We start from the raw sequence: 14,386 nt of genomic DNA on the forward strand, positions 1-14,386 counted from the left end.
ACGGTATGTACAATTGATTAAATTCTTCTTTTTGAATCTTTCAAAAGAACGGAGAACATTTGGCAAAATGTATATTTAACACAGTATCAATGAAGGAAAAATATAGATTAAGGAGTCTCACTAGTAACAAAAATAAACGTGGTGCAAAAGCATGGCGTGTTGCTTAATGTCTCTTTCCTCACCTGTACATATCTCATTCACCTAAAGCGCGGGGTAAAGCGCGGGTAACTGAAGCTAAGCTACCAACGCCACCAACACTAACGGAAGGCAAAGCACTCGGCCTAGCTAACATGTTAGCTAACCTAAGTATTGGTTTGTTTGTGTTAGGCCTAGTTTATGCTTAGAAGCAAGAGCCCCTTGCTCGCCTTTTCCCCTCTTCTTGTGTTCTTGCGTGCGTCAACCCATTTTTCTAGACTAGTGTCAAAAGCTACGCCAGCCTCGCACAGCCCTCAAGGCTGTGGCTAGCACCATGTAGCGCTGGAAGCGGCAGTCATCCAGATGCAGTTCATGTAGATGTCTGTGAAATTCACCAAGCTGTCTGCTCCTACAGATGCTATTTAGTACAAAAACACAACTCTATTTTGTGGTCCGACGTGAGTAGAACTTTCACAACAAGTAAAGAGTTTCTATGACAAGTACAAGTACAGATCTGTTTCACGGTGATAGCCCACGCCCCCCTCTCAGTTGCGTCAGGCGCGAATATGTGACACACGCGAATTGACCAGAAATGTACCCCGAGAGACCTGCGGTGCGTTTAGAGCGTTTGAGGCAACACGACACATTCGAACCACGCTGGATATGAACGAATGTACCATAATCATAGATATTGTATCTCTATATGATAGCTCATGATGATCTCATGATTATGATATTCCATCTCATAATTATGACTTACATTTTGGGCACTGATCTGTAAATGAAATAATGATAAATATGAATAGTATTTTTTATAGAGCCAGAAATATATTCAAATAGTATTTTATGAATAATATGCTGCTGCTTTTGAATGTATATTTCAATGTGAAAACTGAGAAAGACTTAAAATTAAAAAAAAATAGACAATTAAGATTTGAAAACATTTAAAGTTACAAAAACACAAATCAAGATTAACAAGTTAGTTAAGTGAGTACATTAGAGGCTGTGTGAATATTGTAGTTATCTCATCAATATACAACATTTAGATACAATGTACAAGTGCACATAGTAAAATATAAAATTATTCACCATGAAAGAGCAGCACAAGAACCGATTGATGGGTTGTCCCTGTGTAGTGGAACCTGAGACCTCTTTAAACAACAGTAAGGCAACAACTCAGTAATTCTCCCATATTTGTTGTGAATCCAAATTTTAGATACATTTGGCAGCATTTTAAAGCAGTGTATCGATATCATGACCCATTTCAAAGGTCTGTTCCAGGGAAACCGTGGATATCGCTGAGTTTTCACTTCCTGACTCGACTGTGTCATCTTCTCCTGAACTTGTGTTTCTTTGTGTATCTGACGGATGCAGATCATTTTCAAAAGCAGGATTTATCTGCCCGCCTATGTGCCGCTTTTGAACATCCTCAAAGATCTGAAGAACCTTCAAATCACAAAAACAAAGGCAGCAGTTTTCGCATAAGCATTCACTGAACTGAAACTGTGTTTCCAGGATGAATAGAACAACAAGGAATGTTACCTTAGATTTGGGAATGAGACCCACTCTGAAGAAACCTATATGCCCCGTTTCAATCTTAGTGCAGTCAACCACAGTAGATGCAATATTCTCAGGGGAGGGTCCATCACATAACACTCCATCCACCTAACCGAGCAAAGGGCATATCCAGTTTGCTGCAAAGAACAGTGCCTCCAGTATTTATTTACATTGAAACAGTGTTCTCACGTTTTTTCCCAGCTTGGCAAAAACTTGGTTGTGGTGAGTTGTGTCTGCCTCACCCGAAGGGTTGGCTGAGGTTACGGCAATGGGGCCCACCTGCAGGAACAAAGTTTCATAAACTTACTAATGAACTTGATGAGTAGCTTTGTTCACTTCAGACACCTTAAGAATTCAATTCCACAGCCCTTACCATATTAATGAGATGTGTGGCCACAGCACAGTCTGGGTATCTGATTGCAATACTTTGTGGAGTCCCGATGTGTTTGGCAGCATCTCCTAAACCAAAGGTGTCCATCCATGGGCCTGTGAAAGGCAAGCAATCAATAGGATACTCATAAAACCCCATTCATGGAAAATAAAGTAACACGAACACAAAATGTTACCCAGATATGAATCCATAAATGCACACCTACCTCTGGGTATAACCATGCTGATGGAGGAGGGCCACGCGGCCTCCATGAAGTCAAGGAGCAGAGGGCTCAGCAGATGTCGTACTGGCTCCAGCTGTTTGATAGAGGAGATCCACATGGACATTGGGCGGTCCTGCGCCTGTTTCTTCACCCTGTACTCAAGTACAACAATAAGGGAGTCCGGTCATCATATCAGAAGAATGCAGATCATTGCACTCATATGAAAATGTACACTCACTTGAATGCTTTGACAACTGCGTCTGGCCTGTTGCAGGCTGCAACCAGCACGTAGACGGTGTCAGTAGGCATCCCACATATGCCACCGTTTTTCATGATTTCTGCAGGTAAAAAGAAAAATAACACTCATATCAATTTAAAAGCTGTGCATTTTGAAAAATCAACATTTCATTTTTTAACATGAACTCACCTGCAATCTGCTGGACGGATGTGGCTTTGCGGCCGGGTACATGCGGACAGATCTCTGTGCCTCCTCCAACCCCACTCAGCTTGACTAGAGGTTTTCCTAACGGTATTTGCGGTGACTCGAAGGTGCTGTTAAAAAGGTGCGCCAGGAAACTGTAAAAACTGACCAGACCGAAAATTATTGTGACGCCTATGTCGTAACCATAAGGCAGCGCACCTACTGCGTCTAACAGGAAGCTAATGAGGATGAGCTGGAAGGTGAGGGCGTAAATAAACCAAGTGACACTTAGAAACAGCGCTGCAATGGTCACTAGACAATTAAACAGCATGAAGCTGATGATCCCGACAGCCACTTGAAAGCTTCGGGTTTCACCGTAAAAACCGCCGTATCGCGTCAAACCCCACACTGTCCACATCATCCCATACACGATGAAAACTGTGCTCTCAAAAGTTTTACCTCGTGCAAAGGCTACTGAACCACAGAGCAGCTGAAGTGCTCCTCCAGCAATCACTACCCAGGGCAGAACCAGCACAGACAGAGGATGCAGGTCATCAACTGTGGCTGTTACTGCAAAAGCAGCCAGCACATTACAGGCGTGGCCCAACACCTCTGCATCGGCATACTTGGAGTAGCCCAGGTGAGGTACATGTAGATCTTTATCATTGGCCCTGAGAGTAAGACTCTTTATCCTTGTCACTAAAGTCTTGAAATATCTCCGGCCTGTAGGGATCATTGTCGCGGAAACCATATTGAATGTGGTAATGAAAAGCATGCCGGCAGTAAAGACAAATATTGCTCCCTGAACACCCTGGGTGCCTCCTTGAAAGAAACCTCGAGGCTGGGCTGCGATTGCGATACAATATGCTGTAAAGAACAATGGGTAGATCCCCTCCAGCAAACTCTTTTGACAATGGAACAGAGCCAGGATGAAGAAAAGCACAGAGAAGACAACGGGAAAGGGAACGGGGGAGAAAGGCTGAACCATGGGTGATAAGAGAGCGCTGTAGCCCTCTGCAAATCTCAAAAGAGCAGTGAAGCCGTAAAACGTGGCAGCCAGTGTGTCCATGGCCCGGTAGAGGAGGACACACATGCCAAGCTGGAAGACCCCCGCTGTCCACAGCCAGGGCACGTGACCGGTTGAAAGCTGAGGGACCACGCCTAACAAAGGACAGGCTAAGACCGAGGCGGAAAGCAAGTTCATCACCAGACACACTGACACTGCATCATCACACCCTCGGTTCTGCTCGGTTTTCAGCTGGGCTTTTCTCCTCGAGCCCGTTCCAGGAAGCTCCAATTTACCGTGAGTGATGCCGTACAGCAGACGTCCAGAACCAAAGTAAACACCCACCACACAGACCAGAAGGTAGTTTGCAGCTGTTGCAGACTGACCAAAACCTGGAGCTGACAAACCGGCAATTTGATGCGCACTTGCCAAACTTATGCCGACTGCTAAGAGAAATAGAACTGCTTTCTTTACTATAACTGCTACAAAGCCTATAATTAGCAGCGCTAAGGTGAATGCTGCCAGGCCGGGGACCAGAGCGGATCTAAGCTCTGCACGCTGCAGCACCGCCTGCCCCACCAGGATGTACACCAGACCCGAACCCAACCACAGGGCAGAGACAGTCAGACACAGAGATGAAAACAGCTGGGCGTGGGACAGACTGCGAGAGATACCTGAGAAACAGGTGAAAACACAGGAGACCATTATGAGTTTTACAAACAAATGCTAATCTAACAATAATACAAATGAATGAATTCAATCTTGTGATAAGCATTCATCAATCCAACCTGCATAAGCCAAGAGGACTGCAATGACTATTAGCAAAATCCCCAGTGCTGTATAGGGGATGAGTTCTTTTTCAGGTGAGCTGCCATAGCCGTTCACCAAAAGCAGGAGGGAACCTGTGGGTCAGAAGGAAAAACGTACTGGAAATAAATACTAAAGAATCATATTCACTTTTGAATGTACAATTTGACGAAAGGTTAAATATTATCTTGCCCCCTCTATAGAAGAGTGTATTATTATCAGACAACTATTTGATATGAGAAGTGGATTTCTTAAAATAGCTCTCCTAAAGGTTTCAGTTTATCTCATGCTTTAAAAAAAGTGGTTAGGTTTTTAAAAAGTATGTAGTAAACAGTTCACAGATTTGTTTTAACCCCAAGATCATGCAGCCAACAACCGTAGTAAAGTCACTATGCAATTCAATGCTTACCGCCAGAGATTCCCAGTATGCCTATGGACCCATGCAGTGAGTATTGAGCCATAGTCGGAAATGAGTCCGCGATACGTGATGCTGAACCTTATAGTCCTCTGCGGCGCGCGGTGTCAGCTGCGCACTGGGCGCACTGAGCCACGCCCACTTACCTCACTTTGAGAAGGAATGCGGCTTTAAGGGATAACGGGTCCGATACCTAACTTCACCTGGCAATTAGTGTGGCGGTTTTCTTTGAGAACCTCGTCGTCAAGCAGACTCATGCACTCAAATACCCTTGTGTTGCTCAAGCACTTGCCCTTTTTCCCTGGCTGAGAAAAGTGCCCCTTCTGCTGGAGCCCAATTTTTTCTTTATTCATCAATATTTAAGAATATAAATTACTCTCTGTATCATTAATTCCCCCCAAATGTGTTTTAAGATCTGACGGGGCATTTATTTGAGTTCTTGAGAGAATTTTGCCCTAACATGCTCACCGGCGCTCACGAGCCCTGCTCGCCTGTCCGCCTCCTCCTCCTCCTCCTCCTCCTCCTATATATTAAAACATAAAGTGCACTAGCGAACAAGTGACAAAGTGTCGAGTGAAAAATGACAGTAAAGTGACATGTGCAGTATGAAAGAAAGTGACCGGTGGAATGTCAGAGTCAGTCAGTGGGGGACCGGGCGCTGTTGATGAGTCCGACTGCCGACGGGAAGAAGCTGTTCGTGGGGCGGGAGGTCTTAGTCCTGATGGACCTCAGCCTCCTGCCAGATGGAAGGGGCACAAACAGGTCCAGCAGGGCCGAGATCCTCCTTGTGGCACTGGCACGCAATGGCACTCAGTGGCACTCGGTGGCTCTCATTATTTCATTGCATGTTTTTTGTATTTATTTTATTTTATTTGATACACTACATACTCCCCACCTCTATCTCAAGTCCGACGTATTCCGCTTGGGGGGTTGGGGAGGGGGGCGCAGACGGGTGCGCAGACGGGGGTGTTCCACGGGGGGGATCGGCGGTGTTCCGCGGGGGAGGGATCGGGGGGGATCGGTGGTGTTCCGCGGGGGCATCGGTGGTGTTCCACGGGTGGGAGGGGGGGTCGGCGGTACAGTAGTACATCAGTGGCAAAAGTGGCAGTTCTGTGGCGTCACAACGGGAATACTTGTACTTCCTTTGTTGGAGTGGGACTAGTTCAGTTTTTAAAATTTATTTTCAGGTTGTTTTTACATGTTTATATTATTTATAAAAGAGTATTTTTGGAATAAACTCTGACATCTAGAGGTATTATTGTGGCAGCTTGGATATCCTCTGACAAGTGGCAATAGGAAAAATAAGTGCAAGTCCTAGAATAACAAAACAACATGCTCAAAATGCTCAACAAACCCAATAAATTGAAAAACAAAACACCACTCAAGTCAATAAAAAACAAGAAACAGCTCGGCAGCCTCTCGGATCGGGTGACGCTTTGAGGACGCCTAACAGGTTGCCAATGAATTGCCAGAGTGTCACTGATGTGCCACTGTGGCCACTGAGTGCCACGAGTTGTGCCATTGAGTGCCACTGAGTGCCACTGTTGCCACTGATGTGCCACTGTGGCCACGAGTTGTGCCATTGAGTGCCACTGTTGCCACTGATTTACACACCGGCGACCCCACCCCCCCAACACCGCCGATCCCCCCCGTGGAACACCGCCAATCCCCCCCATGGAACACCGCCGTTCTACAAAAACATCTTTACGGGCAGCTAACCTGTCGCACAAACAACGGCCGTTTCCGGGAAAGCCTGGCTCCGCCCACTCGGCGTGGCGTTGCGACGCCCGCCCCTTACTTGACGCGAGTTGTGCCACTGAGAACCACTGAGTGCCACGAGTTGTGCCAATGAGAGCCACTGAGTGCCACTGGCACGCGCCAGTGCCACAAGGAGGATCTTGCTGACTCTCAACAGGTTTTGTCCGGGGTGAGAGGGCTCGGCTACGATCTTTTTAGCTCGCTTCAGGGTCCTAGAAGCAAACAAGCCCTATAGGGACGGCAGATTGCAGCCGATCACCCTCCTCCTCCTCCTCCTCCTCCTCCTCCTCCTCCTCCTCCTCCTCTTCCTCTTGGTGCTCGTGCGCCAAACGGCTGCAACATCAGACAAAGAGGTGATGACTGTTTGTGCAAATCCCCCCGACCTTGTTTGGTGATAAATTAACCACATCAGCGCAGCTGAAAACATTACGTGCAACTGACCCGACGTTTCCTAAAAAATGAATAAACCTAAAACTCATAAAATACGTGATTTCAAAGCGTGACATGTTCAATGAGGAGAGAGAGGGAGAGAGATACAGACAGACAGACAGAATTAAAGGGCAGTTTTACTTTTTTACAAATTAGACAAGTTCACTAGTTTCGTTTAATTTAATTCAATTATTGAAATGAAAGGTAGGTCTTGAGTTGAACTACATGACAGTCCGGTGAGATATATTGTGGTATTTTATTAGTGTAATGCTGCTTATGCTTCAACTCAGTAAATAATGATAAAGCACTACCTCAAGTACCTTAGTGCTTAAGTAATATGGCCTTGTTTTGTCAGTTTTTGATCATTTGAGTAAGTTTGTTTACACAAATAAATACACAAGTTAAAAATATCCTATGGTGTTTATTGATATTTTTAATTTCATAAATAATTTGGGCAATGGGTGCCCTTTATTTTGGTTTGCCCCACAAAATGTCTGTGTTGTGTCGTTATGAGACGGTACACTGTTTTGAATACTACTGTACCTTGGGGCTGACGTGTCTTAACCTTAATGAAAGCTAAATAGCATTTATTTTTATTTGTTTTTATGTTATTTGTATAATCCAAATACAAATATTTCCATATAAATCGTTTTCCTCCAACTGTGTATCGTGAAATGCAGATAAGCATCTCAGTGAGTGACATATACTCAAAGCATCTGTTATTATTTTTCAGTATATATTTTTATTATATAAATGCATGTATGCATCGTTATCAACTCTATAAAGATAATAGTACTCAAGTGACTATACCTCACACACACACACAAATCTATATATTTACATGTATTCATTGAACAACATGTTTAAATGAATATCAAATTACACAGAGCAATGATTCAGCAATGATTCAGTCGTGACGAGGGCAATGATTCAGCATTTTCTCCTCCAATGACCACACCATCCAACCTGTGTTATCTTTAAGCAGGTAGTGGGTGGAGCCAGAGGGGCGGGCAGAACTATAAAGTGTCTGCTTCTGATCTCATACGGCACACCTCGGCTCAAGAGCTCGACTACTAACAGCGACCCACCGCAGAACTACAAGGTAAGATCTAGCTACACTCTCTTCACTTCGCTTAACATAACGGATGCTTTCTCCTAACCTACAGCTAACTAAAATTAACTAACAAACATGTTGATTTTAGTTAGCATTGTATTAAGTGCAGAGAAGCATTGGAAAATGCATGAGGGAATTATTTTTTTTTTAAACTGTATTATTTTTATAGTAATGCATATTTATTCAATATGCATACTCTAACATCTTCCTGTAACTGCGTTTAGGTATCCACAGTTTCAGCAGTAGTCACTCCGGTCACCTGACTCATTTGTGTAACCAAGAGCAACGGGTGGTGCAGGAGCATATCTGATTGGTAAACAACGTTTTATTGGTTCTATAGAAGCCATGTCGAAGCGCGTTGCAGTTATTCTCTCCGGTTGTGGAGTCTACGACGGCACAGAGATTCATGAGGCGTCCGCTGTCCTCGTGCATCTGAGTCGAGCTGGAGCCAAAGTAAGAAAAGATCAGTCTTGACTTATTGCTGTTATATTGTCACATTTCTGTCATTCAGTCCTAATAAGAATAACCCTTGTCCTTAGCATAGTAAATAAGTCTGCCGTGCTTCATTTCAGGTGCAGATGTTCGCTCCAAATTCCGATCAGATGCATGTAGTGAACCATTGTGAGGGTAAACCTACAGAGGAGAAAAGAAACGTCCTGCAGGAGAGTGCCCGCATCGCCAGGGGTGATGTGGCCGATCTGGCCAAGTTGGATGTGTCTGCATTTGATGCTGTCATCATCCCAGGTTTGGCTGAACCTGCCATTAATGAATTCCAAATATTCTCCCTTTTTGTTTTTCTTACCTCAAAAATTGCGATCCTCCTAATGAATCCTGTGTGCTCATATTTTAGGGGGCTTTGGTGTGGCGAAGAACCTGAGTGACTGGGCAGTGAAGAACAAGGCGTTCACCATCCAGCCTCAGTTGGAGAAGATCATCAAGGCTTTCCATAAAGCCGGAAAGCCACTGGGAATGTGCTGCATCGCCTCGGTCCTCGCTGCCAAAGTCCTGCCTGGCTGTGAACTCACTGTGGGAGCGGACAAAGAGTGTGACATGTGTGTAAAACCGTTTTCACATAATTCGTGTACATAGTATTAAAGCACAGTTCTGACTTTCCTTCTCTTTTCACCGTTAGGTGGCCCTACGCTCAGACCGCATGCGCCATGAAGGAGATGGGCTGCAAACACGTCAACACGGAAGTGGAGAAAGCACACGTTGATGTCAAAAATAAACTGGTCACTACCTCTGCATTCATGTGCAAAGCTCCCATTCATAAGGTTTTTGATGGAATTGGAGTCATGGTCAAAGAGACACTGAAACTGGCTTAAGAAGTCTCACATTATGTACTGGATGTTTGTATTCACTTAAACTCATTTTTGTTTTTTGCACACCCATGTTGTCTTACACATACAAATGTATGGTCAACGGGTTGCTCTTATGTTTCAATAAACTAACTACAAATTCTGCTTTTGCAATTTTCCTCTTTATTTAAATGTATAAAAGACAAATACTTGAGGATAATCACCTCATAAAACGCTATATTTTGTTTCTTCCTAACCAGAATGAGACCACCTTTGTGACATCTTGTTAGATGAGCAGGTGCTGCTTGTGAAGGAGCATTAAACCACATAAAACCATTTTGAGTGGATTTACATACCTCGTCTTTTATTTTGCCGGTCTTATAGTATTCCTAAAATAATGGCAACAATACACAATCTTAGAAATGGTCGCAGTTTAAAAAGTATCAGTTGTTGCGTCAGGTAACTTTTATTCCTTGTAAAATCTTGTTTAATTTAATCAATAAATAATTGGTGTTTAACAAGAATACTATTTATATGCTGAAGGCCACAGTGCTACATTATAGGGATCAAATATAGAAATACACACTTAAACACTCAAAATGTTATCTTTGACACTGAACTAGAAACGGGATACAATCAATTTTGAGGATTACAACTTAGATTTGCAGTATATTATTCAACTCTACTCACATCCAAATTTACCCTCACTATTATAATTCATAACTTATTTCACTTAATTCTGTATGATGTGCATCTAGTGCATATAGTGACATTGTTTAATAAATAAACCTTATGCTTTACTGTATGGAAGATTCTTGTATGCGTAACATCAGGCTGAAAAATACATGAATTTACAGAATTCTTGCAGTGTGGTGTGTGTTCTTGTCTCAGGTCTTAACTCTGGATGCTGACAATCTCCTCTGTGGTAAGCATTGGATACTGCACACATACTGCACACAGCACATGTCGAAAACTCCTCTTCCTTTGTCAGCAGCAGTTCATCCATCCATCCATCCATCGTCAAACCGCTTATCCTGCACACAGGGTCGCGGGGGGCTGGAGTCCATCCCAGCCAACTTCAGGCGATAGACAGGGTACACCCTGGATTGGTTGCCAGCCAATCGCAGGGCTACACAGAGACATACATCCATTCACACTCACATTCACACTCACATTCACACATCTACGGGCAATTTAAAGTCCCCAATTAACCTGATCCCCAGAGCATGTCTTTGGACTGTGGGAGGAAGCCGGAGAACCCGGAGAGAACCCACACAGACACGGGGAGAACATGCAGACTCCACACAGAAAGGCCACTGGGCGGAATCGAACCCAGGACCTTCTTGCTGTGAGGCAACAGTGCTGACCACCACGCCACCGTGCCGCCCAGCATTAGTTCATGAAGGGTAAAACCTGTGACTGATCCACACTGACTTTGCATTACTGTACAATCTGTGTGTGTGTGTGTATGTGGGGGGGGGGCTTATAGACATTTGTTGACTAAAGTAACAGGGAAGCTTTGTTTTGGTTGCTATGTGCCTGTATTGTATTATCTTCATCTGGGCTGATATCATGTTGTACCAGGAAACAGGCTATTTTGGAAGCTTTTTTTACCTTAATCTGACTGATATAAACAAAACTCACTCACTGATTTCAGTTATATATAAGTTCTCACAGCCTTTTATTTTACTAGTAAATAAGCATGAGGTATTTCAGTGCGATGGGTGTTTTTGCAGGAGAGTTTGTACAAGGCGGGAAAGGGAAAATCCAAATTCCTTTCACATTGATGGTAAATATTACATCTGTTTAGTTGTTATAATTCTTGGTTCAGATACCCATAGATTATAAAATGTCACAAAAGGGCCCAAATCACACTTTATTTTGTTGCAAATCAAGGCCAAATTCTTGAAAATGACAACATCCTCACCCTATCTCATTAAAATATATTAATGGCAGGTATAAGAAAATGTTGAAAGACTTGAATCAGGCCCATGATTCAAGGCTACTGCAGAGTGGATTGAATGAAAAAAGCTTTAGTTTAAATCAATATTCCTATCGAAGCTGAGAGCAATGACAAACTTCTACAAGATACATAATACATGGAATTAAGATCCTTGCGAAACATTGAGAAACTACCAAATGAAAAGGTTCATTAAATGTGGCCCTCTGAGAGATTCCCTTATTCATGCCTTCTAGTTTTGTGCTTGGGTTATAAAGCCTTTGGAATACACACAACTGTCTCCGATGTTGGGAATTCAAACAGGGTTAAATTATGAAATTGACTTGACATGTTGGAATATATTTATTGTATTCGGACCCTTAATCAATAAAAAAGATACATTACCTCCTTTGACCCCCTTCTCCTACAAAGGCTTTACTTATCTATTACTTAGTTATATTTTGATTTCTTTAGGAGGAAAAAAGAAATTGTTATGGAATGGAGACCCACAACAAGGGAGATGTTAAGTACTAGAACTTTATTGAACGTAGAAGTGAATGGGAACTGGACGGTGAGGGATTCAGAGGAGTTTTCATGTGGGTGAAGAGAATCGGAATACTTATTATCATTAATATATTTATAGTTTTATCCGTGTTTGATAGTCATCAAAGTCAGAATAAACAAAAAAGAGAAATTGATATATTAAAACAATTATGTTAAATATATTTTTGATATACTGGTAGTAAAATCGTCCTGGGTTCGCCCAGTAGCCTTTCTGTGCATGTTCTCCCCGTGTCTGTGTGGGTTCTCTCAGGGTTGTCCGGCTTCCACCCACAGTCCAAAGACATGCTCCGGGTATGGCGGCAAATCACTGTCAAAATTAGAGGGCGCAAATCAGGTTGATGAGCGTGCGTAAATCAAACATCCCCGAGCAAATCTCCGTCTCGCGTGAGCAAAAGTCCGTCTCGCGCGAGATATTTGCTCCCTCGCGAAAAGTGAACTTCCTCGCTCGCGAGGTTAGTCTCTGCTCGCGCTCGAAGGTGTTTTCTACGCGCCCGCTGTTTTTCTTTTTGACAGTAAGGGGGCGGGGCCAGTCACTATGGTCTCTACACCAGATTGGTTACAAACCCTGTCTTTGGATTGGCTGGAGTGATGCATTCACACAACTATAGAAGCCCATTTCCGCACTAATGTAAGGGGATAGAAAGTCAAAATTATGAGATAAAACGTTGTCAAAAAACAAATGCCCCCCTTCGGTAATCGTAGTGGACCGTAGATGACAACCAGCTACAACCATCATTTACCATCATTACCGGCACATTAAGACCAATGCGTCCAGCTCGCAGACCGGTCTGTCAGTCTGAATCTGAATATCTTGCCAACTTTACCGGTATGTAAGTATGGAGGAGCCTGCGCATATCTTGTATATCACATATCACATTCACTACAACCTCATTATTTATTTTTTTCAAAAAGTCGATCAGTATTGAAAGTTGGCAAGATATTCACAGATTCAGATTTTTTTTCCGGTATTTTACAAATACGGACCGGTCTGAGAGCTGGACGCATTGCTCTTAATGTGCCGGTAGTATCTTAATAGATATCCTATTTATTCATAAGGTCTTAATTTTATTTGTTCATCCGTCAGGCTACAGTGATTAGGTAGGCTTTAACGTATTCAGCCTTTCAGTATAGGCCTACAGCAAAGTAGAAAGAGTTTGGCCTCATAAAATAATCCCCCAAATAGCTGTCAAAATTGACCAAAAACAATACATTTTATTCTGTCACTAACTGATATATCATCACAATCGAAAATATTTTTGTTTTCAGAATATTTATTGGTGATGCATGCAATGATTACAGAATAACCAAAAAAATGCAAAGAATGGCAATCACTGATTTTTGAAATCCAAAACAAATCCAAATCAGAAATAGTGTCTAACTATTGCGTCCCTTGTTGCACGTCCTGTTTGCTCGTTCTGGCAGAATGCAGGAGGTTGGTTAGAGTCTCCAAGGGGCTCAGGTACATCATTGTCAGCACAGAGAGGGACATTGCGCTTAGTAGCGATGTTGTGCAGGACAATACAGGCAAGGGTTATGTTGCATGCTTTCTGTGGTTCTGCTCTCAGGTAGTTAAGGCATGCAAAGCGCCTCTTAAGAACTCCATTTAAACGTTCAATTGCCCACTTGCTCTGCAATGAGCAGTGTTGAAGCGTATTTGCGCCGGTGTATTTGCTGTTAGAAAAGGAGTCATCACCCATGGTAGGAGTGGGTAGGCACTGTCTCCTAATATTATGCCATCCGGTCGGTTGGTTTGGAGGTCTCTATATAGAGCACTCTCCCTCAGGCCACTTGACAACGCAGTTGATGATGATGAGGTCAGCATCACACACAAGTTGGACATTGATGCTGTGCCTCCCCTTTCTGTTTATAAACTCCCATTCATTCTCACGAGGTGCTTGTATATGCACGTGTGTGCAGTCGATTGCTCCAATAGTATTGGGCATATTCCCCAAAAGAAAAAAGCTGCGCTTGGCCTGGGCAATCTGGTTGTCCTTTGGAAAAGAAACATATTCATTGACCAGGCTGGCCAGTACGATTGACACATCTCTCACCACATCATACACAGCTGATTTCACCACTCCCATATAGTCACCAACAACTTGATAGAAAGTCCCACATGCATAAAATCGGAGAGCAATGAGGATCTGGTCTTCCACAGACAGACCATGACTCCTTTGGGTACTGTGTTAAAGTTTTGGCCTGAGAAGGTTCACAAGGTACTCTATATCAGCCTTCCCAAAGCGAAAACCGGACATACAGCTCCTCAGTGGTGTATTGCTCCAGTGGCTTGGTACGTTCAATATACACCCTTTGACGGTATCCTCTCCTGGCAAAGTGGTGGTGGCGGTGG

The 14,386-nt window shown here is 43.4% G+C and overlaps 2 protein-coding genes across 2 annotated transcripts; one reads left to right on the forward strand and one right to left on the reverse strand.

The window, feature by feature from the left end:
- Nucleotides 1–1,062: 1,062 nt before the first annotated feature.
- LOC120818362 (uncharacterized) lies at nucleotides 1,063–5,235 on the reverse strand. Its single transcript, XM_040175388.2, has 9 exons — nucleotides 4,929–5,235; nucleotides 4,501–4,614; nucleotides 2,713–4,386; nucleotides 2,524–2,623; nucleotides 2,289–2,437; nucleotides 2,066–2,178; nucleotides 1,882–1,971; nucleotides 1,678–1,800; nucleotides 1,063–1,581 (listed from the first exon to the last, which is right to left on the reverse strand). The coding sequence occupies exons 1-9, from the start codon at nucleotides 4,978–4,980 to the stop codon at nucleotides 1,369–1,371; spliced, it is 2,628 nt and encodes an 875-aa protein (XP_040031322.1). The 5' UTR covers nucleotides 4,981–5,235; the 3' UTR covers nucleotides 1,063–1,368.
- Nucleotides 5,236–7,894: 2,659 nt separating this feature from the next.
- On the forward strand, nucleotides 7,895–9,697 carry LOC120818368 (glutamine amidotransferase-like class 1 domain-containing protein 3, mitochondrial). Its single transcript, XM_040175396.2, has 5 exons — nucleotides 7,895–8,223; nucleotides 8,576–8,688; nucleotides 8,808–8,979; nucleotides 9,086–9,287; nucleotides 9,368–9,697. The coding sequence occupies exons 2-5, from the start codon at nucleotides 8,581–8,583 to the stop codon at nucleotides 9,558–9,560; spliced, it is 675 nt and encodes a 224-aa protein (XP_040031330.1). The 5' UTR covers nucleotides 7,895–8,223; nucleotides 8,576–8,580; the 3' UTR covers nucleotides 9,561–9,697.
- The last annotated feature ends 4,689 nt before the right edge of the window (nucleotides 9,698–14,386 follow it).

This window comes from Gasterosteus aculeatus, chromosome 4 (genome assembly GCF_964276395.1).
Source record: "Gasterosteus aculeatus chromosome 4, fGasAcu3.hap1.1, whole genome shotgun sequence".
In the NCBI taxonomy this organism is placed as follows: domain Eukaryota; kingdom Metazoa; phylum Chordata; class Actinopteri; order Perciformes; family Gasterosteidae; genus Gasterosteus; species Gasterosteus aculeatus.